Below are 23,814 nucleotides of genomic sequence, written 5' to 3'. Positions count from 1 at the left end.
AGCTCTTGTCTTTTCCCTGAATCAGCAAAGGGGGACACACTGAAGAATGGGTGGATGGATGAAAGGTGAGCGCAGCCTGGCGAGGAAAGTGAGGAAAGCCGCGTTGGTACCAATTCAACACTCAAGAGTTCTTCACCTGGCTTCACTTGGTGTCCGCCAGTCCCGCCCCGCCCCCTTCTTGCCTCTTCCTCTGCTCCCTTCCCCACTGTACTACCGGCGTCACGCACCCCCCTAAGTGTAGCCCCGCCCCGAGCTCCTGCGTCCTCAGTCTGGGTCCGTCTCTAGGCAACCGCTACTGGTACAGCAGCGAAGCGAAGCGGCTGTCTTACTGTAGGCCTCAGGCGCCATGGACCTGGTCATCACTCAGGAACTGGCCCGTGCCCAGAACCAACAAGGTGGGTCTCATCCTAGGTCTGCTGATGGGAACCCCTTGGCGCCAATAGAGTGGCTCAGAAGGCCTCCCATGATGCGGTGGCTACAGTAGTTGAGCCTGGCCTAACTGTTGAGTGGGGAGAGCTGTGGGCAGCCTGGCCAGGAATTCAGATTCGTGTTTCTGTGCCAGAGGAAGGCTCTCCTGGGGACTGTGTCTCTCGGACGCACCCTTGCCGGGCCCCTGAGTTGATCTTCTGCCCGACAGATTCAGCTGCCCTGCAACGAGCTTATGAGCTGATCAAGTCAGCAAACCTGGGAAAGTCGGAGTTCGACCCCTTAGAGAGCTTCAGCCCGGACCTGTTCGTGCTGTGTGCAGAGCAGGCACTCAAGGTGGAGCCCCAGGCCTGGCTGGAACTGGGACACAATGAACCTGTCACCCCCTCACATTTGTTGTGTGTAAATGGCACAGAGGAGGGTGGGTGGGACACTGATGAGTGTTGTGGGAATGGGAATGACCAAGCTAGTCCCACCAGTGGCCTGAAGCCCCTTTATTCCGGGCATCTTCCCTGCTTTTCCTGGCTTCAATCTCCTACAGATGGGCGAGCCTGAAATGAGTGATGACTGCATCCAGATGTACTTCAAAGTGAAGGGGCCAGTCACTCAGTTTCTGGGTCGAGCACACTTGTGCAGGGCCCAGCTTTGTGCCCCACAGTCAGAGGAAAACCTGGTGAGAACATCCCCCTTCTCTTTTACCCCACCCCCAGGGATGGCAGTAAGGCAGGTCTTAAGAGTGGCTTTCAACCAAGATGGAGCTGAGGAGCCACACTGTCTTCCACAGTGACGCAGAATGTTTACACTTCCTGTTTGTGCTTTTCTCTCCACTCAGCACTTGCCAGTGCCTGGGATGAACCCATCTGACCTCCTACCTCTGCGTGGCAGTGCTATGGCCTGTCTTTTCTCTACCACAGCCCTCCCTGACTGAGCAGAGGGGGGAGCTTAGAGAGTCTGGCACCCATGGGCACAGCCAGCTGTGGTTTCTCAAGAGTCTCCTGCTGTACCCCAACTGTGTATAAGCTGGGTTGCCAAGCAGTTTGCATTTGGTGACAGAAGTGGAGATGAGTGGTGATGGGTGCTGGGGGACAAAAGTACCTTACCTGTGCATCCGCTGTGCTGTTTTAGGAGGAATTTGAAAATTGTGTGACTCAGTACATGAAGGCTATAAACTTCGCAAAAGGAGAGGTCATTCTTATTCATGCATGCTTGAGAGAGATAAATTTATATTTTTAGTTAAGGATTCTGTAGGTAGGCAACAGTACATCGGTGTCAGTAAGAGTACATCAGTTTCAACTTTTTATATCCTGTTTTCTGTTTGATGTTTTTATTTCCTGTGAAAAACACTTCTGTTCTTTATCTGTGAGAAAGGATGTCTCAATTTGGCAAAGAACATCTGTCATTTTTTATGTTCCTCGGTAGAGTTCAGGGAAGACCAGACGATCTTCACCAGTGAAGTCTCCTGGGTCTTCCTGAGAAGTATTCTTCATTGTGTGTTCATTGTCCATCTTCTCCGCTGGGATGCAGCCTTTTTGAGAATGGGGCACATCTGGCGTACTCCCTGCTGCACCCCTACCTACTTGTTTAGAAGCTGGTACCTAAGAGGTACTCAGGAATGTCTCCATCTTGCTGAAGATGGCAAGCTTTCAGGCCTGTAGCCCCTTGTATTACCTGCAGGAACCTATGGCTGAAAGTTAAAGAGCCAAGCCACTTTCAAGGTCAGTATGGAGACACATCCCAGGAGGAAGAAGCATGGAGCCCACACATCTGGCACTTTGGCAAAACGAAAGCAAAAACACAATTCTACGTGACTGTCCAGAAACAAGTGAGCCTTTTGCTGTGTAAAGTTGTGCAGGGAGACAGTGATGGAGTTTACTTTGCGGTCCAAACAGCAGAGACACAGGGACATTGTCCTCAAGTCAGAAGTACCTAACAACCAAACAACATACAAGAAACCACAACCTTCAAGGCACTGGACAGCAGATAATGAGGGAAAGTCCTATGCCATTTAACCACGTGTAAGGGACCTCAGGAAAGCCTAGGGCATTGACCTGTCGGTGGTGGGGTCACAGGACAGAGGAACAGGAGTGACGGGCACACAGGAAAGCTGCCCTTGACCCCTTAGCTGAAGGCTGGTGAGCCCATTCACACTAGGGCAGCATTCATGTTGGGGAAGCAGTTTATCTGGAGAATTAAGACAGCAGAGCTCTGCAGACAATCTGGGTGTAGCTCCTGTCCTCTTCAGCCAGAGAACCAAACTCTGGATTCTCAAGTTGAGTGCTCTGGAGTATAGTAAAAAGATATCCCCACTTTACTGTGCTCTGATTGTGTATAACAAAGCTTAAGAACAGGAATAAAGAATCGAGCTATGAGGGGACGAATGTAGGTGTGAACTCACAATGGCTCTGACTGTTTGCACAAGATCAAGCCAGTCAAAAGTCCCCATGTAGATGGTGGAGGGGGTCACAAAGTCCCACTCTAGCTGGGGAATTATTGTCAGTTGATATCTGTTGGGAAGAGAGTCATTTTTCTTCAGGGATGCAGTCCCTAAGGGGTTAACTCATTCTCCAGTAGATGCCCTGCACCCATACACAGTCTCGAGAACTAACTAGACTCGCTGTGTTAAAAGAGAGAACAGGAAGTTGGGAGGGAATATTAGTGAGACGTATATAGAATGGTTTGGAGGCACATCAAGGTAGGCATGCTAAGCTGTCTGCCTCTACTTGATTGTGTAAGAATTTGGTACCCAAAAGTACCAAGTGATGCTATTGATTTATACTGTTCATCCCTTCCCCATTTCATTTTGTGTTTGGAGTTAGGACACAGGTTTGTCTTGTTACTTGGGAGAATCAGCCATGTTCATGTAGTCTTCCCAGAAGTAGCATCCTTTGCTGTGCTCAGGACTTGAGATTTGTAGATAGCTGTGTTTTCTATCTACATATTTTCTTTACGACCTCCTTCCCAACCCATCCCCCAGGCCCCCTTGTTCCTGGTTTTTGGGGGTCAGTCTCTCTGAAGGAAGAAGGGCATACTTTGGGGTTCCTCCAGTTGGACTGTGGTCCTCTGCCCCTGCACCCTTTCCTGTTCCCTGCATCTCTTACCGTCTCTGCAGCTGTGACTCTGTGTAACTCTAGCACAGCTTTCTATTTAGTGCTTGTCTTTTTGTCCACCCCAAACTCAGATTCAATTATTGAAAAGTTAAGTTGGCATACACTGGCATTGGCACATGCAGTAGGACCCAACGTTAGAAGGGGCTTCCATTCATTCTGCCCATGTTCACTGCTTATCTGTTGAAGGCCTTCTCAGGCCACACAATGCATAGGTACAAGGGTCCAGGGTCCAGCCCCATAGGCCTTCCCTCCAGGGGTCAGGAGCCAACCCTGCACCAGAGAACTTAGCAGAGTGAATGTCTCCAAATATAGCCTTCATTTCCTGGCCATGCTGCACTGCAAAAGTCTTGGAAACAACCATAGATGGCTGAGGGGTGACTGGGACTCGCTGGTCTGGTTGCTGGCCACTTGGCTTCCTTTCCTCCTTCCTAGGTAATGAGCAACAGTTGATAGAGGAATGTCTTCCTGTGTGCTCGGAATATGTGTTGCTATGATTGGTTGATAAATAAAGCCATTTGACCTATGGCAAGGCAGCTTAGAGGCAGGCAGGAAATTCAAAGAGAGAGACAGGAAGAAGGTGGGGAGAGAGGAGCGAGTGGACCACGGAGCAACAAGTAACGGGACACAGGTAAAGCCACAGAACATGTGGCGATACATAGATCAATAGTTATGGGCTAATTTAAGATACAACAGCTAGCTAGCAAAAAGCTTGAGCCATAGGCCATGGCTATACAGTTCATAATTAATACAACAAGCCTCTGTGTGTTTATGTGGGAGGTGTGAGTGGGAGAGATTTGTTCTGACCCCTGGCAGGCCAGGGCACAGGAAAACTTTCAGCTACAAACAATGGCCTGTATGATGACCAATCAGTGGTAGAACGTCATGGCTGCCCACTCCAGTGGCTTCACGGTAAGAAGGCCCTGCAGCTCCCCTATGTGACTCACTCAGATGATGCCCTGCCGCTCAGAGGGAGATGTCTGAGAAGAGCCTCTTCACACACCTTCAGCATCTCCTCAAGGGTTTATGTCCAGTTTGTCCTTCAGCCTCTCACTTCCACCTGCAACACACTCTGTCTGGCCATCTTTTATCCACTCGGCCCCTGGCTGATTCTTGGACTTTTTCCTGGTTACAGTAGGATGTCACCTCCTTCAGGAAGCTTTCCATGCTCTTTCCTTCCTTGCTTATGACTGTATTTTCATAGGGCATGGTTAGTTTATGGAATGACTGAATGAAAGGAACCTACTCTAAACAGGTACCATGTCATCACACTGTGAGGAACAGGCCTGTCGGGATGGCTCTGCATCCTGGTGCTGATGCAGAGGTGCCTGTATCTGATGGTGATGGGGCACACCTCCACTTCCCTCCTGAATGGGTCCAGGAATCAGGATCCCCCAGCTCTGTGACTCTAGCATTCTGACTTCCACTGCCTTCTTTTACTAGGTATTACTTCTTGGTGTTCAATGCTTCTGTTCTCTACTGGCACATGGTGCGACCATTCCTCAAGCCTGGATATCACCAATATGTGATCCCCAGCCTCTCCCAAATCATCAACGTATTAAATCAGACAGAAGAAGAGGACAAGGAGTGGCAAGCAGAGCTGATGATGTGAGTGGGGGCGATAGACCTTAACAGCCCTAGGCCAGTCCTAAGCTTATTATGACTCAGGTCACATGTACCTCTCTTTCTCTTCCAAGGGAGGGACTGGGTTCCTGAATTGTCAGGATGTTCTTTCTAGCAATCTATGGATATTGCAGCAGACCATAGAGATGCATCAGGACAGTCACTAGTCCTGGCCCACACTTTTAAAGCCTTAGTGCAGTAGGGTTTTGTTGTTGCTGCTGTGGTTTTGGTTTTGGTTTTGGTAAGCACTTTGGCAAATAGCTTTGCCAATATGAACATCACATCTGGATTCCCAGGTGCCTGTGCATGGGAGATCTAAGGTCGCTGCTCTGAAGCCACAGACTATCAGTAAATGCCTGGTAACTGTGCCAGCTAGATAGAGAAGGGATCTTTCACAGGTTTTGTTATATCTTGGTACAAGCAAGGGACCAGCTGATTTTGACAATGTAGATCCCAGCATCAAAGATGTCAGCTCAAGTCTAGACCAGTCTGCATGCTTGGGGTACCTATTTGTGGCCATTTGGGAACCTCTAAGAGAAAGTTGATGCAAATGAGATCTTCCTTCAAAGTGTCATCTGGAAATGTCCTTGATAATTAAAATTGCAATAGTTCCCATGCTGTCTGCAGTAGCTTCTTCCAACCCTGGCCTTGCCAGGGGTCCTGGCGAGTGTCAGGTGCTTCCCTGGGAAACCTTTGAAAGTTTGTGAAACGTGGAGTTTGCAAAAGCCTGAGAATCTGGCTCCTAGAGATTTGCAACCAAAGACAGTCAAAAAGGCTAATGTCTGCTGTTTTCTGTTGTCCAGGGAACTTCTTGAATGTTACCTGCAAGCCGGGAGAGATGAGGATGCTGCCAAGTTCTGCATGACGGCCGCACCGTTCGTCAAAGCCAATGTGCCACACAAGTACCGGCATATGTTCTCAGTCATGGTAAGAGGAGACTTTACAAGGAAAGGCAAGAAATGGTGTTGTTTGCAGTCATTGTGCAGAGACTATGCACAGAACCACAATAAGCCTATTTGTTGAAGAACATGTGAGCAAAACAATAAGAAAAATAATGAAAAGAACAGGCTGTTCATCCTATATGAAAAAGCAAAGTCCTTTTATTACTATTGTTTAAATATTTCTTTTGTAACAGCATCAAAATTTTAAGATTAACAGAAAATTTGTGAAATATAAGTAATTACTATAGCACCATGTCCCCAAAGTGACTACAACCTGTTAATTTTGATGTATAAGAATCAGCTTAGGGGTTGGGGATTTAGCTCAGTGGTAGAGCACTTGCCCAGCAAGCGCAAGACCCTGGGTTCAGTCGTCAGCTCCAGAAGAAAAAAAAAATCAGCTTAAACTATATATAAAATGTATAAAACTTAATCAGTGATAATTTGTCTTAATTACAAATATTAATTTTATAGGAGGAATAAAATAATATCTAGACACAAGTATACACATTGTGAAGTTCTCAAACATTAAAGGAACTACATTTTCCAACAAAGTAGAATGGACAATCTGTAGTACATGCCGAAAAATTATCAGACATGGAAAGAGAGAAAAAAAAAATGATCCATGAAAAAAAAAGAGAGAGAGAAAAGCAATCAAAATCAACTAATAAATGATATAAATAACAGTATTGGTTGACACAAGTGCTATTAACTCTATTATAATTCATTCCAGACATTTAAAAAGGTTGAACATTCATGTAAAATAGAAACAAGATTCATGAAACACTCAAGCTTAATTTGAACTTGTAGAGTTGAAAATTGTACTGGCTCTGATGTGACAACACTGGACAGACTCTAGAGCAGGTTAGACACCAGATGAAATGCAGAGAAGAAGCACTGTGAGGAAATTGAGTGTCTGCAAGCCTGAGACAACTTCCAGTGGGCCAACAGAAATGCTAAGAACCTCTGAGGACAGCAGAGAAGAGAAGGATACCGGAAGACATAATGACCCAAATGCTACAGTTAACAACTTTGAAGAAGGAGGAGCAAGGGATGTTAGGTATTTAGAAAGTAGTTATGAGTGACATCAGACTGCTTGCTGGGGACAATAAAAGCACAAGATAAGGGTAGTCATTAAGATCCTAAAGTCTAGCTGGCCTAAAATCTACATCCTAAGACCATACCTTTTAAAACAAAAAGGTTTTCTTTGACCTCCTCTTCCTCCCATGATCATAAAGGAAACTCTGGGGGATAAGAAAATGCTACTTTATTGTGGTGGGTATTGTGTTCCCCAAAATATTGTATGTTCCCTGAAATAAACATATCTGGGGTCAGAGAACAGACAGCCACTAGAACAGAGCCAGAAATGGTGGCTAGAAAATGGGAAGAGTAAGCCATAACAGAAGTTGGGCGGTGGTGGTACACACCTTTAATCCCAGCACTTGGGAGGCAGAGCTAGCCAGATCTCTGAGTTCAAGGCCACTTTAGAAACAGCTAAGCATGGTGACCCACACCTTTAATCCCAGAAACCCAACCTTTAATCCCAAGGAGTGGGGGCAGAAAGAGAAAAATATATAAGGCGTGAGGTCCAGGAATTAGAGGAGAGAAAAGCATGTATTTAGTTAAGCATTTGGCTGGAGAAGCGTTCAGGCTTTGGAGCAACACAGTTCAGCTGAGAACCATTGGGATGAGAACTCAGAAGCTTCCAGCCTGAGGAAACAGGATCACCTGAGGAACTAGCAAGGTGAGATAGCTGTGGCTTGTTCTGCTTCTCTGATCTTCCAGCATTCACCCCAATAACTGGCCTCGGGTTTGTTCTTCTTAATAAGAACACTTAAGATTCCTACTATACTTTATGGAGGACTAGACCTGCACAGGACAGTAATTGTGGCAAAGATAACCAGGGCATACTGTGGGGATGTTGATAACTAGAATGAGAGGTGAGACTCTGCAGCAGAATGGTAGGAAAGGTGTGATGTGTGCTGGTGTGAAGTTGCTAATGTGAAGTTACCATGGTGAGAAGACTGGAGGAGGCACAGTCTGATAAACAGATGACACCTGTCATAGATCCCATGAGAGTAGCTCCAAAGTAGTAGTGGTAGGATATGGAGCTAATGAACTCTCAATGTAGACAGAAGGACTGAGGATATAGAGTGCTTACCTAATAGATATGAACCCTAGATTCCATCCCTAGTACTAAGGGAGAGGAGGAGGGAGAAGGGAAAGGAGGAGGAGAGAATGAGAAAGGGAAAAGAGTAAATCATCCAAAGTAAAACTGAACAAACAATAAAATAAGGAAAATATGGGATGGATAGAAACAAAGGATGAAATGATGTAATTAATCTGATCTATTATGCTGTAATCACAATAAATGTAAATGGCCTAGTTATCACAATTAAAAGACATGCTGTCCCAATGAGAAAGGCTAGGTCTTAAATTCGCATGTTCAGTGTGGAATGTCTGAGACCTAAGCTGCAGGGTGGTGAAGCATGCAGCAGTACCTACACTGACAAGTGGCACCTGCTGACACTAGTAGGGAAGAAGCTGGAGGCTACATTTCTGTTGTTCCATGTCTGATTTTAAAATTGCTAGTTAAAGAGAGGTCATTTCACAAGGTGAGTTGGCTCAGCTAGTAGGGAAAGGATGCCAGTTGTCAGGTGCACTTACCACAGCACTTTAAAATAAAGGAATTGAGTTGTTATAATTGGGGACAAAGTCCAAAAGTAAAGCTAGACATTTGAAGGTGATACTCTGAGTGATGGATAGGATGGGAGATATAAAGACTGGGGCTGGAGAGGTGGCCAGGTTCCATTCCCAACACTCACATGGTGGCTCACAACCATCTATAACTCTTCTGACTTGTGTATCAGGCATAAACATAGAGTGCAGACATACATTCAAGCAAAACATTCATACACATGAAATGATTTTTTTTTTTTGAGACAGGGTTTCTCTGTAACTTTGGAGCCTGTCCTGGACTAGCTCTGTAGACCAGGCTGGCCTCAAACTCATAGAGATCCACCTGCCTCTGCCTTCCAAGTGCTGGGATTACAGGCATGTGCCGCCACCACCACCCAGTGAAAAGAAATTTTAAATTTGTTAAATTATCTGTAAAAATATAAAAGGCTAAGAAAAGGCAACCTATTTGTTTTGTGATAGCTATAAAGCATATCCCACCCTACCTTGCCCCACTCCCCAAGCAGCAGAAGACACCATATTCTTGGGTCACAAAAGGTTATATTCTAGACTTAAAAAGACATAAAATTTAAAGGTGTTCAATTCTTAGGAAGTGTTGACTGACTAGTATGAATTACATTTGGAGTCACATTTCTACATAACTCTTGAGTGCAATGGAACTTCAAAATGGAATTAGAAGGTATTTTGAGCTGAGTAAAAAAACACCTAAGTTTGTGAGTTATAAAGAGGTCATTTTTAAAAAATATGTGGCATGTGTGCACATGCACACATGTGCAATGAGTGCACACATGTGGAGACTAGAGGTTGATGTTGGGTATCCTTTTCTATCATTCTCCACCTTATTTTTTGAGACAGAACCTCTCACTGAACCTGGAGCTTCCTATTTCGGCTGGACTGGCTGGCTAAGGAGACACAGTACCTGCCTGTCTCTGCCCTGCCAGATCAAGTGTTTCATGCAAGTGCTGCTGTGACTGCCTTTTACATGGGTGCTGGGGATCCAAACTCAGGTCCTTGTGCTTGCACAACAGACACTTTCCCCATTGTCCATCTAAGCCCTGTGGGATGTTTTTTTTTTTAAAGCAGAGAGGCTGCATTTGGCCAAGTTAATGAGAACACTCCATTGAGAACACTCACACGCAATGTTCAGCTTTGTAATAGCAGAAAATGGGTAGGAGCCAAGGTGGGCATTAATAGGCAGATGAATGAGTTGTGATGTTCTGATGGAGAAGGAACAGAGCCAAGCTGTTGGTAAAGATGAGGCCGGATGGATGAAGCTCTAAATTATTGTGGGACTTGGTGCAACTGTCAGGGGACACCATGTGACTCCTTCACTTGTTCTAAGAAAATGGAGGTGTTTGAAAAGTAAATGAAATGCTTGGGTGGCCAGTGGGCAGGGGCACAGGCACAGGAAACAGGTGGGTCGGTGTTGTGTCTTCAGCTGGTGAGGCTTTCCTGAATTTGTATAGGCATGAGTCAAAGCTTACCAAATTGTACACCTCAAATATTTGCAGCTGACTATATGCCCTTTATGTTCTAAGAAAGCTTTTTAAAAAGAAAGCTTTTAAACAGGAAAATCAGTAAATTAAAATTGCTGTTGGAATACAGAGATGAGTTTCATCCATGCAGAAGCCTCCTCCATCTCCAGATCATGTGTTCTCTGAAAATACTTTGTCATTAAGACTTGAACAGTGCAACTGTGTAACTCTAAAAAACTCAGAAATTAAGGCTGTGCCCCTTCCCATAAACTGCCTCTTTAAACTTCAGACTTCTAGCTGTGGGATTTCAAGACCAAGACAAGGTCCTTGAACAAGGTTCACTCAAAGAGCCCTGCAATGGCCACAGTGATGGCAGGGACAGGGCTTTTGTATACCCTCCCACAAGGGCAGGGTACCTCATACCAAAACCAGGAGCTTTTGCTGCTTGATGCCAAGACCCCAGGCAGGAATGCAATAAAACACAGCTGCTAAATTTCATAGAGGTTGGAAGCTAGTTTCATTATTCAAAAATTTAATCCAGGGTCTTAAACAAACCACCCTACCCCAACAACACAGAATATTGCCATTGAGCTTGCCTGCCTCCAAAACTTGATGGTAAGATTCTATTGCTGAAGACACCACATACTTTAGTCACAGAATGTAGAGAAATTAAGCTGGTACATGGAAGCTTCATCCCTACTGTCTAGCTTTCACAGTACTTGTTCTAACACACTACCAAGGGAGAAAAGTTGTCATTAGTCTTACTAGTTGTGAGTCACATGACCTACAGTAACAAAAGGCCTAACATGATACACTCACTGGTACAATAGTGGTGCAAATGTTAGGGGGGAAACCAACCACCTTCTGATCAGCTTTAAGGCCACTCCACATGGTAGAACTCATGCCTGGCACTGTTAATGTGGCCAAGAATCTAAGGCCAGGCAGGTTGTAGGCTCTAGGGGAGAACCTACCGTTATTATTCTGCTGAATAGATATATCAATAGACTGACTCCTAAAGTCCTATCATAGTCATAGGTAAGTGCATCACTCAATCTTGTGAGAGATGTTTCTTAGAAGAGTAACACAGAGTTCCACAACTGGTCAACATGCAGAGAATAAGGAATTGCAGAGGGCTCAGCCCTAAATGGGACATCTGTGTCATACCCCACCTCCCAACGCTCAGAATTATTGCAGAAGTGAGGTGGCAAGAGTGTAAGAGCCAGACACGTGAATGGCAATGGGGAAACAGTGTCTCCTGGGACATTGCCCATGTGGACTGACGGTGTCTGTGACAAGATAAAGTCACACGTAAATCTCAGCATGCAGTGAAGTCAGAAAATCCCACAGCTAGCTGAGAATCTACTGACTGCTCAGAGAAGGAGGGGCCATTTTCTTTAGGGATGTCACCCTGGGGAGGCCGCCCACACTCTGCTGGATGGCTCTGTACCAATGCACATGCTGACAGCAATAGGTGGACTCTAGTTTTTGTTTTTTTTTTTAAGTCAACACATAAAATTTAGAGGGGATAGAGGTGGTGAATACTAGAGCTAGAGGGGATTGAGCGGGAGTGAGTTTGATCAAAACACGTAGTATGCATAGATGTAATTCTCAATAAAAAAGAGAAGAGTTGAAACCAGAGGCTGATGAGGTGACTCAGTGTGTAAAGGTGCTTGCCCCCAAATCTGAGGACCCGAGTTTGAGCCTTAGAATCCACATTTCGAAAGGAGAGAGCTAATATTCCAGCAAGTTGCCCCCTGATTTCCATATTTAAACACATATATTTACATGATTTCTTTTAAAATTTAGGTCAGGTGTGGTGGTTTACTTCTATAATCCCAACACTCAGGAAACTGAGGCAGGACTGGTGTGAGTTCAAAGCCTTCCTGAGGTATAGAGTGAGTTCCAGGAAAGTCTTGGTTATAATGTGAGACCCTGCATTTAAAAAAAAAAAAAAGAGAGAGAGAAATGAAAAAGAAAAATGCAAGGTCCTCTAAAATCAGTGAGTTGTTTTTTTTTTTACTCCTGTTAAAAGGTTTCAGAAAGTCTCTCTCCCTTTGTACCTTTTGAAACACGTTCCATTTTTCTCCCATGACTTGGCACTGTTCTCTGATTGTCCATTTTCTGGTTTCTGTTTCTTCTGGGAATTCAAGGCATTTAAAGGTCTTTAAGGCTGATGAATGTGCATGATTGCTGTCATTTATGTCTTTGTGCTCAAAGCTCCAATCTGCATTTCCAGGATCCTGGCATGCTGCTGGAAATTGAAGGCCTGGAGTGTGAATTAGAAGCTTTGAGACTGGAGAGCAAACTTAAAATATACCTTCGAGGAGCTGTGGAGGTAAAGCCTTAAGCCCAAATCAGAGTTCCCCTGGACCCAGGATCACAGGGGTCAGACTAGCTTTGAGAGCACTGGTACATGGCAGTGAGGTGCCCGCGAGCAGGAAGCTGGAGGCCATGGGGGATGCGGCTGAGGTGTGGGGTTGATGATGGCTCAGAGCATGATGAGTGTGTTCCATGGATTCTGAAATTCCAACCTGGAGCATTTTTACTGGAAAAAACACACCACACAAACCAGAGGTGAATCTTCTCGGGTGGTAAATGAAAGATGCAGGTCCTAATGAGCACAGTCCAATAAGAAACAAACGAACTCTGACCCCACTTGGGGTCAAGAAACACAATGAACCAGAGCTGTATCTAAGCCTTTTGGCTGAATGTCTCATAAAGTGCCCACCACAGAGGAGGTCTGTGGCATTCTCAGAAGGATTGGGGCCCTGGTCTGATGACCTAGAGATATCTTATGCCTAACCCCCTAATCTGCCATCTACCCCAGTTGCCATCCCCAGCACTGGCTTTTCCAGATGGTAACCATAACTAGTTTCCCACCCTAGTCTCACAACCCTCAGCCAGACACTCGCCCCCTACAGAACCAGCTGGACATCGTTAAGAGACTGGATGTCACACTGCTGCGGGCCATCCGTTTGGGTGACCCCAAGACCATCCATGTGCTGTGTACCGCGCAGTGGAACATCTGCCTGCCCCTCCTGCAGCGCAACCTGAGGTACCACCTGCGAAAGCCTCTGACCACCATCGCCGAGATTCTGGAAAAGGTGGACAGGTGGGCACCATTTCTCCTGCGTTATCCCCAGGGGCTCTTAGTGGGGGAGAACCAGGATAGGGATTTTTAGCATTTCAAATAGACAGAGTCCAGGGTGTGTGCACCCTGTTCTCAGCATCATCTGTGGGGCACACAGGTACAAGCACCCAGCTTCACTTGTTCAGCCAATGCTTTTCAGTCACCCAGGCAACCTATATCAAGCAAGACTCCTCATGGCGTAAACAGTGCTCAATCTATCTACCTGTCAGTGTATGGTGGTGGTGATTATCTGGAGAGAGACTTGTAAGTGTGACCTCAACAGCTATTATGGGCATGTTGTGGACAGGCTATCATCACAACCCAAAGACTCTTTCTAAGTGCACCCCCCTTTGCTCACTCCATACTGCAGGATCCCTGTCATTCCACGTCCTCACGAACAGTTTCATGTATCCCTTGACTTCAGCTGTACTGTGGGTGTGTACTTGTATTCAACAGTAGATGCTTTTTATTCCCCTGTGTAAGCAAGTGTCTTTCCTGTGCTATTGATATTCAACTGTCTGTTTTGGTGACCTGCCTGCACAGACCTTGTGTCTCTGCCAGTTTAACACCAAGGTCACGCTGGCTTTATACAATGACTTGTGAGGTGCCATTCTACAATCTCTTTTCAGAGGAGCCAATGCAACTACTTGTCATGTTTCCCATAATCAACAGTGAAACCATCCAGGCCCAGGGTGTGCTTGTCTGGTTGTCTAGATCCTGGGAAGGTCTTCAGCCTGAGACAGTTTATTGTGTCCCCCAATATATTATGCATCCTAATAAACTTATCTGGTGTCAGAGAACAGAACAGCCACCAGACAGACATAGAGGTCAGAAAATGGTGGCACACACACCTTTAATCCTATCACTCGGGAGGCAGAGATCCATCTGGATCCCTGTGACTTCAAGGCCACACTGGAAACAGAGCCAGGCATGGTGGCACACACCAGACTTGAGATCTCATGTCTTGCTTGGGAAAGACACATGCCTTTAATCCCAGGAAGTGATGGCAGGAAACATAAAAGTATATAAGGCACAAGGACCAGGAACTAGAGGCTTTTAAGCTTTTAGGCTTTTAGCAGCAGTTCAGCTGAGATCCATTCGGATGAGGACTCAGAGGCTTTCAGTCTGAGGAAACAGGATCAGCTGATGATTGGCGAGGTGAGGTTAGCTATGGCTTGTTCTGTCTCTCTGATCTTCCAGAATTTACCCAATAGCTGGCACTGAGTTTTTTGTTTTGTTTGTTTGTTTTTATTATTAATAAGACCATTCAGGATTCATCTTACAGACAGTCCCCAAGTCTGGACCAAAATGAGTGAGCCCTTCCCCAGAGCACTGTGTCACCATGCTTGGGTGGTCACATGGCTCATGCTCTGCATCCTGGCTTTTGTTACTTGTAAAGATCCCAGGGAGGGGACCACTGCATGTCCTAGCCAGGGTGTGATGCCACCGCCCTCCCTCTCCATTAAAGCTGTGTGCATGCCTAGCCTGGTATTCTGTGCTGTGTGATGCGGACTCCAGCATGCCTGCTCCCCATGCCCACTGTTGCACAGCTTGTCTACCAGACACTGCTTTGAGGTGAGCAGCCTGGACGCTCATCAGTATGCCTTTCCTGTCTTCCTCCCACCACTGCTCTATCCCCAGGAGCTCGCTGAATGTTCTAGCATTCCTTCTTCCTTCTGGTGGCTTCCTTGCTTTTATGTATCTCTTAGGAGATAGGCTCCTCCAAGGTCACGACTGGGCTCCCTTTACCTAGCACAGCCTGTATAAGGCACTCAGTTCCCACCATCCCTCTCTCCGCCCATGGAGATGCCAGCCTCATGCAAACCATGGGGCCACTCCACAGCTAATCTGTGCCGATTGCTGGCACTCTTTTCATTCCTGGAAAACATGGCCTCTTACATTCACCTCATCATTGCAAATTCCAGGATCAACTCCTTCTTCCACAGAGCAGATTTCTCCAGCTGGAGGGGCACCCATCCTGGAGTGCAAGGCATGACTGGTGGACACCCTCAGCCCTGCTGATCTGAACGGATCCCACACCCTCAGTTTCAGAAACTGTTGCTTGTTACTGGATGCAGGGTTGGCTGACACACTGTTCTTTAAACACCTTTCAGAGGGTTTTTCTTCCCATCTCCATCATCTCTGATGGAAAGTCCAGTGCAGTGTGGTTCTCTGTGTGCCCTCTTTCCCCTCCTGTTTTTAAGCCTGTCTCTTTAATCTTTCAGCATGTTGATTAGAATATCCCTAGGAGCCCTTTAAAACTTTAATATAATTCAAGTATGTTAAATGACACTTTTATAAGATCTGGGGAGTTATGAGCTATTGTTTCTTTGAGTACATTCCAGAAATGGGATGCTAGCTATATACATGCAGAATGTGGGTTGTTCCTCACAGTTCTTGGACACTGCTTGGATTTTTTAATTCTTTTGATCTCCATTCTTCTGATCAGGCCATTTCTATTTCTAGGCTCACGATCTTCCTGGCTGTCTACTCTGCCACCATACTTGTCTAGAATGGTTCTCCTTTCCCTTACCACAGCTTTTGGGTCTCGTATTTACTTGTTTCCACTGTTTTCATTTTTTGTAAGCAGATTCATGACATGTATATTGTGATATCTACTTTCAAAGACTTACCTGCAAAACCCAACAGCCAGCCTACCTGTGTCTTGACCCTGTGACCTGACCCTTCCATCTTCTGGCATTACCAATGACTAGTGATTCTGTGATAAGCATTGCAGGTGGTATCCTATGGAATCTTGCATTTTTGTTTGTTTAAGTAGTTTGTAGACAATGTGGCCCTGACAAGCTTTCAAATTGTTATATAAATCAGGTTGGCCTCTAGCTTGCAATGATCCTCTTGCCTCTGTTTCCCAAGTACCATGAATGCACCACCATGATTGCTGCTGTTTTAAAAGAAGTGTTGTTTTAGTTTTCATGGGCAGATCAATGTTAGCTGATGGTCTTAAAATTACATTGGCTGTCCACCTTGCTCTAATGTACCTCTGGGGGTCCAGGTGTTTCCTACACCCATCCCAAAGAGAATTTACCTATGATACAGGCTTTCTTCAGGCTAAGCTTTGTGTTTTGGCTGGAGGAAGAGGTACAGAGATCCCTGCTGTTCAACAGGTCTATGCTCTTACTGCTGCCTGCTTAGTCAGTGGCCACCTGCTCTGCCTCTCAGGAGCCCATGGCTACTTCCTTCACGAGTCTCCTTCCAAGGGGCCCCGATTTTATGCTATCCAGCATCAGTGCCTAGAAACAGCTGCCCTCTTATTAGATCGTTTTTCAGATGCTATGGGTGACTGAGTGACTTTATCATAGTTGGAAACAGAAGCAACTGGAGCCTTGGGTCAGCTATCTGGCTTGTTTTCAGGCTGTGAACTCTGCTGATTGTGGTTTTCATTTCTGGTCCCCTGTGGGCTTCTCTTATTCCATCCACAGTAGGTGCCATGGTGCCCCAGATCCCTGCTCCTTTGGGTAGCAGAGCTCTAACGCCTGTTACCGCAGGCTCTCTCCACTTCTCTGCACGGTCTCATAGTAGTTCTATTACCCCGGAGGTCAGGAGAATGTTATTATCACTTTTCTTTCTCCATCCAGCAGTCCGTAGGTTGTTAGCTCTGTGTCCTGTGGCACTGCTTGAGGTGTCTTCCCCCCCCCCATCACTACTGCATAAAGCTTTTACTCAGGTGCAGAGGCTTCTCCAAACCTGGCTGAGCTCCAGCCAGAATGTGGCTAAGCCTCCTGGGCAAACTTCCAGTGTAGCCATCAGAGTAGACACAATGGACTGCAGCATTGACACCAAATATATTCCAGGAGACAGAGGAGCATCACAGTAGAGAGCAGGGTGGCAGTGATGTCTGGGTGGTCATGGGAAAGCTGAGTTTGCCCTGGTGCTCATGTCACAGTAGGAAGCACCGCACTAATCTTTTCTCTGTCTGCTTCTTCTCAGCCTGGGCCCAGGGCTCAGTGAGCTTGTCTCCAGCGGCCTAGAACAACCACTGTAGATTTTCTCTCCCTTTGTGAGGTTTCTAGACAAGACAGGAAAGAGGCTGGAGAGCAGGGCTCTGGGTAGCCCTATCATCCCATGCCTCTTGCTGGTGACTAGACAAAAGCCCCACAGGCACACTAGCAGCCCCCCATTGCTTCCTCACATGTGCTGTTCTCTCTAGCCTCATGACCCTGATGCGCTGCCAAGTCCACATGGAGTTGGCATATATTGAGCAGGATGAGGACCGTCTGGAGCCCGCCATGGAGCACCTGCAGAAGGCCATGCGCCTGGACAGCCTAGGCCTCTACCAGGACAAGATGAAGATAGCCTACAACCGGCTGCAGTTGTGTACAATGCTGTACCAGTCCCCTGACCGCCCCGAGGACAAGGCCACTATGGCCATTGAACAGGTACAGACCCAACCCACTGTGGGGCCAGCCTTCAAATGAAGAGGCTAAGGGGGAACCCTGGGACAGAGAGAGCCTTAGGGACCATGCCGACCCAAGCATGAGGCCCAAGCTTTGCTACCCAAGGTCTGTCTGGCATCCAGAAGGCCTGTGGGAGCTCTGTTGCCTGAGGGTGGAACCATAGCATACCTTGAGAGTCTCAGCTGTCCCAGGGGAGGGGCTACCTCAGACATTTGTGCATATGATACTGTCCGCAGGCAAAGAAAGCCACCCTGAAAGACAGTGCCCGGAAGAAGCGTGCACTCCTGGTGAATGCAGGCCTGGCCCTCGCCCCTGACACCTTCCAGATCGTGCTGGACAGTGAAAATGAGGCCAAAGGTTAAGTGCTGCCCTTGACCTCACTGCCCTTGACCTTGTGACACACCATATTAGTCTCTGGAAGTACTAGAGAAGGATTGTGTCTACAGGTGGCTATTAGTAGCAGTGCATCACAGCCAGAACTTAACATCACTGTTCTAGATGCTGGACATCTGTGACGGGGATGTGATGGGCTGGTCTTTGTTGGTGCCATCTCCTATGGCTTGTAGATAGTCATCTTTGCTTTCTGTCTTCACTGGCTGTCATATACGTCTACCCCAATACCCTCTTTGTACAAGAACTTAGCCATAGAGTGAACTTAGGGCCTCCTGATGGTCTCTTCAACCTTATCACCTATTCAGACCCCATCTCTTGAAAACAAGGCTTTATTTTGGAGTCCCAAGGGCAGAGCTTGGAAGTAGCCTGTCTGGGGATACAATTCAGCCCACAGTACCATCCAAAGAACCAAGATGGCAGCTCTGGGTGCTCTTTGTACCAAAGCCAAGTATATTTCACTTTACCTGGGCCACTTACTTTGTCCTCAGGGTAGAAACAGGGTTGTACTATATCCTAGTTATGGCTGCTGAGCCCAGCTCTCAGGGACAACCAGCAACTCTGGCTAGGCAGTGCCAATGTCGCTGGAGCCACAGACAGGTCTTAGTCGGTGGGGGCGCCCTCCTGGAGGTCCCTCCACCACAGCTCTGACAAAAAGTGTTAGAGGGATGTGAGCCTTGGAGATGACAGTTGAGTTGGCTATAGTCCATGTCGTGGGCCCAAGGCAAGGGGTGAGAAAGGGAAGATGGAGTCATGGCCCTGCGCTGGGATGGAAATAAAGCCCTTCTGGCCCAGGAGCTATCTTTCTGGCTCCACTGTATCCTTGCGCCTTGTTGTGGCTCTGGTTTGAGCAGCTGTAGGTCTGTTGACATGACATGGCTGGGCCTATCCTACTTGGTTGGTTCATTTCATTAGATAAACATACATAGCTGACCTAGAGTCTGCATTTTCACTGGGGGGACATAGTGCCAAGCTGGCACCTGTAGGAGATGCTGAGGACTCAGAAAGGCGGGGGACTCAGGACCCCAGCAAGTCAATATCTATGTTATAGATGGCAGCACAGAGGATGCAGGAGGTCACCTGAGAGGAGATGCTTCCCCCTCCCCCTGCCAAAGTCCCCGTTTCCTATCTGGTGTCTCCTGTGCCTGGCTCTGCACTGGACAGCTGGTTCTCACTGTGAAGTGGTGCTCTGGGTGGGCGTTCATCTTAGATCTGGAAGAAGGGCAGTGGTTCAGAACCTCTATCTACATCAAGCAGACATAACGGTTGAGCTTGGAAATGAATAGTGGGTGCTGCCTGAGAGGTCAGGATATGGGGGACAGGTCAGAGGCCTGGTGTTTCTGAGCTAATGTAGGCTGTCTCTGAGGGCTGGAAGCTGCACACACTCCATAATAGCTCAATGTCATTGCTGGTCCAAAAGCACTAAAGATGCCCTGGTGTTGGGGCCCCTTCATACCCCTAGAATGAGCTCAGCTGTCAAAACCTCATTGCAGACCTTGGTCTCATTTGCCTGGGTCAGCAGCGCTATCCCACGCCCAACCCTGGCCTACCTCCTCAGCTTGGATGTTTCCCGCTTTCAGTTTCCACTGGTAAAACCAGGGGTCGCTTCACCTATCTCTGTGCCAAAGCTCGACATCACATCCTCAGTGTGGATAAAGCTGCTGGACACCTGCGGCGTCTGGGAAATGAGAACGACAAGGAGAGGTGAGCCAGGAAGGAGGAACAGAGGCACATACACAGCGGTGCTGTCCAGGAGGGTCTGTCTGCTGAGGCCTTCATCCAGGCGCTGAGTTCATGGCTACCTGGGGCTCTGTGAGAGAGGTGCACCATGTGCAGCCTCTGTGCTGAGGGTGTGGCTTTTTCCTATGCAACAACTGACCTACTTATTAGGGCGTGCTGGCCACAGCTACCACAGGAGTCCCCAACCCAGGGAGACCCGTCCACACCGCATGCAGGGAAATGAATTGTGGGGGGGGGCATTTCTCATTGTTTCATGACCAGAAGAGTCACTGACCCTGGGGAGAGGACAGCCAGAGAGCTGCACATGACCTTGGGGACAGCCCTAGCCCTGACTTCTGGGCTTTGACCGTATGAATTGCTCCAGCTATGACCCCTGAATTGTGACCCCACTATCCAGGACTGTCTTTCCGTTCACACGCTCAGTCTGTTGCACTTCTGTGTCTCAAGCCTGCACTTGGCACCTGGATGCTGTAATGCTGTAGGGCGGCTCTCCCCTGGAACAGTCCCTCCAGGTGTTCCTAATCTCACCCATGCTCCCTTTTTGCCACCTGGATCTTGATGAGCAGGATTGCGATTTGGGCTGAGCTGGCCAAGGTTGCCTGGAAGCAAGACGTATGCGATGTCTGCCGCACAGCAACCCGCTTCTGCCTTCTGTATGACAATATGAAGTCAAAGAGGGCCTCAAAGCTAAAACGAGGTGTGTCCCCTTGGCATGTGGGTGGGCTGGGATTTAGGGTTTCCTCCACCTCTGGGAGCTGTGGCAACCACAGCACCTCCGAATCAGCCAATCCCACCAAGGGACACCAAGCAAAGAATGCAACCCAGAGCCAGTTGGCCACTTCCTGGCTTTATATCCGCAAGGTCAACCACAAAGGCTTGAAAATATTGGCAACAAAACAAACATCTATGCTGAGTGTACACATGCAGGTTCCTGGCCATTAACCTTGAACACTGCCCTTTAATAGTGATCCACACAGTGCATACATTGCAAATGGTATCACCGTCCACTGTAGATGATATCTAGTTCAAAGGAGGATTGTATAGGTTCCATGTGTACATGACACCATTTTATAAAAAGGACTGTGCCTCAGTACCCCTGGGGGTCCCAGCAATACTGAGTGGCAGCTATACTTAAAACTGACCAATAGTGGCAGTGAGGGTTACTGGGTTATAGCAACCCATGCTGTCCTTCTTGAAGGACTTGTCCCACAAAGAGCTGGGTAGAGATTTGGGCAACAGGTTGATGGGGAAGGAACTGCTGTGTTTTTGCTTGTTCAAAAAGAGCCTATCTTTCCCTGCTGATCTTTCCTCAGGGAAGAAGAAAAAAGGCACCGACAGCTCCGTGCATGATGGGGGGCCCTCTGAGGTGGTCCTACAAAAGCGTATGTCCCCTGACCTACTGAGGAAGATCGCGGAAGTGTCATTCCTCAGTGCTGAGGTGCGTCGTAAAGGTCTTGGCCATTGTAGCTGCTGGTGTTGGTGTGGCCATTAACATACCAGAGAGACTTTGTCATACAGGCGGGGCTCCCCTCAGCACACACATCTGTAAACAAAACTGTACATTAGGGAGACAAAATTAATTCAGTGCTTGGAAGGCTGCATGAGAAAAGTGTGAATTGAGATGCATTGTGGTGTGTGTTGGTGTCTATTTTTTGTGGGAAATAATTTCTGAATTCTAGGTGTGAGGTTGTATTTGGGGATTGAACTTGGAGTTGACTTGGGAAGCTCTTGAAGGAGGTGTGATCTCTGCCATATGACTCTGCAGGCTCAGCAGAGGCTCGGGCTGGATCTTGGTTCCCCAGAACCAATAGGCCTGCTCCTTTACAAACGGGGTGCCGAGACCCAGGGCCGGACCTGCCCAAAGCTAAACACATATATTGTGACCTAGCTGTATCCAAAGCCCTTGATGTGAGCTCTTGGCTCCCCACACCTGTGCCAATGTCAGAGGTAACCTTAGCTGTCTGTTTTGACTTCACAGTGGTACAGCATCTCCTTTGGTTTCACTCAGTGCATACAAAGCAGAGGCTGGGGGCACTCAGCAGTTTATTCCATCAGAGTCTAGTGACACAGCATGACCCACGACAAGCCCTGTGCTCAGGTAGCAAACTGCCAGGCAGCAGTGCAGAGAACAGACATGCAAGGAGACCAGTGGCTGAGAATGACTAACTGGTCTGCCAGCTAGGGGCTGGCCTGACCCACGTCCTCCCACCCCACCTACCTGCCCGGTGGGCTTTGCAAAAGCCCTTGATGTTGCAGAGCAAGTTTGGGAGGCTTCAGAGAAACGAACAGTCAGCCAGCTGCCATGGGAGAACACGAAGACTGTTCTGCCTACCTGCCAGAGTGTGATGATGGGTGTAAGCTGTGCTTCGGAAAGAAGCCCTCTCTTCTTGGGATGTACGGATTGGCAGGCTGTTGAGGCAGCTGGGGTGTGGAGGTGCATCATGCACTCTTTATTCGTGTTTAACTTTTTCAAAAGAAGAATGTTCTATGTGTTCCCCCAGTGCGGTGGTCTGCCTTGCTGTGACCTCTATGACTGTAATTTCCTCACAGGCCACTGTCCACTTGTTGCGCTTGGAAGGTGTGGAACTGAATAACCGGGCCATCCCGCCTGAGGACTTGAGCCAACACCCAGCTGGCTATGTGCCTGAACCACCAGATAGCAATCCAGAGTGGATCACATACAGGTGGGTCAGAGTCCCAGCCACCATGTAGACCAGCGGTTCTCAACCTGTAGGTCAAAACCCCCTTGAGGTCACGTAGCAGATATCCTGCATATCAGTTGTTTTCATACTACATTTTTCAACAGTAGCAAAATTAGTTATGAAGTAGCAATGAAATAATTTTATGGTTGGAGGTCACCACAACATGAGGAACTGTGTTAAAGGATCACGGCATTTGGAAGGTTGAGGACCACTGCTCTGGACCAAGGATTGAAGAACTGCTTTGTTTGTCCAGACCTAGTTGTGGATGAAGCAGGATATATATACATGTTCGAGCCTAGGCTGTTTGTAAGCCACGGCTAAGAGTGGCTTGGACGAATCAAACTGTAAAACAAAACAGAAGTCGCATGAGGGGAGCAGCACCAAGGCAGTCTGTCTAGACTCTGGGTCCCTGGCCTATACAGACGGCCTGAAACACCCTCCAGACCTAGGTGGAGATGACCCAGAGAGCCCACACTCACTTCTGCAGTGGTGTTTGGGATGAGGAAGGGGGAGGCTGGATGTGGAGCTGACTGCTGCACCGTGTGTTGTTTCAGAACCTGGATAGAAAGCCTGTCACAGTATGCCATGAGCAACTGGCTGCGTGCTGCAGAGATTGGGCAGGAGATAGGGGAATCCTGGATTGTGCAGAACGCCGTGGTCTATGTTTTGAACCACAACCGTCATCTCATCTTGGCCGGGAGGCAGAAGGAGCTGGTGGATTCCCTGTGTCACCTCCTCAACACCCTCAAGGCCACTGACTACAAAGGGTGGGTGTGGGCACCATACATGTTTATGTTTGGGAGTCATAGGTGTGGGCTCAGGCATGACCATTGTGGGGGCAATGAGTTGAGAGACTAATAGGCATGGGTAAGACCTGTACACAGAGGAGGCACTCAGCCTGCACTTGGATGACATGGCCTCCGTGACCCAGGATACTCACAGCAGCTTCACTGCCCTCTGCCGGCTCTGCTCCAACACTACTCTTTGATGGCTCTGCTCTAAGCCATTGAAGAGTTCAGCAGAGACCCAGGCACTCTGTCAAGTAGCTCAGTGGTCATCCCACCTTGGGCTGGGGGTGGGGAGATGGTGGGACTCCATGACTATGTGGTTCTTATCCAGAAGACATTAGAAGTCTGAAAGCATCATGTTAGGTTGGGTTTGAGGCTTGCCTGGT

General features: G+C 47.6%; 1 protein-coding gene across 1 annotated transcript in view; it reads left to right on the top strand.

Annotated features, from left to right (window-relative positions):
- The first annotated feature begins 295 nt into the window (after positions 1-295).
- Cfap46 (cilia and flagella associated protein 46) overlaps positions 296-23,814 on the top strand; it is an 89,612-nt gene continuing 66,093 nt past the window's right edge. The window contains 16 exon segments of the mRNA XM_036177633.1: positions 296-395; positions 638-762; positions 968-1,099; positions 1,552-1,611; positions 4,289-4,293; positions 4,974-5,138; positions 5,957-6,080; positions 12,500-12,598; positions 13,185-13,375; positions 17,562-17,790; positions 18,045-18,165; positions 19,779-19,902; positions 20,505-20,635; positions 21,252-21,376; positions 22,489-22,622; positions 23,195-23,407. Of these exon segments, the coding sequence (XP_036033526.1) occupies positions 347-395; positions 638-762; positions 968-1,099; positions 1,552-1,611; positions 4,289-4,293; positions 4,974-5,138; positions 5,957-6,080; positions 12,500-12,598; positions 13,185-13,375; positions 17,562-17,790; positions 18,045-18,165; positions 19,779-19,902; positions 20,505-20,635; positions 21,252-21,376; positions 22,489-22,622; positions 23,195-23,407 (2,027 nt within the window). The 5' untranslated portion in view covers positions 296-346.

Source organism: Onychomys torridus, chromosome 1 (assembly GCF_903995425.1).
Source record: "Onychomys torridus chromosome 1, mOncTor1.1, whole genome shotgun sequence".
NCBI classification, from domain to species: domain Eukaryota; kingdom Metazoa; phylum Chordata; class Mammalia; order Rodentia; family Cricetidae; genus Onychomys; species Onychomys torridus.
This window is presented reverse-complemented; position numbering and strand designations above follow the sequence as displayed.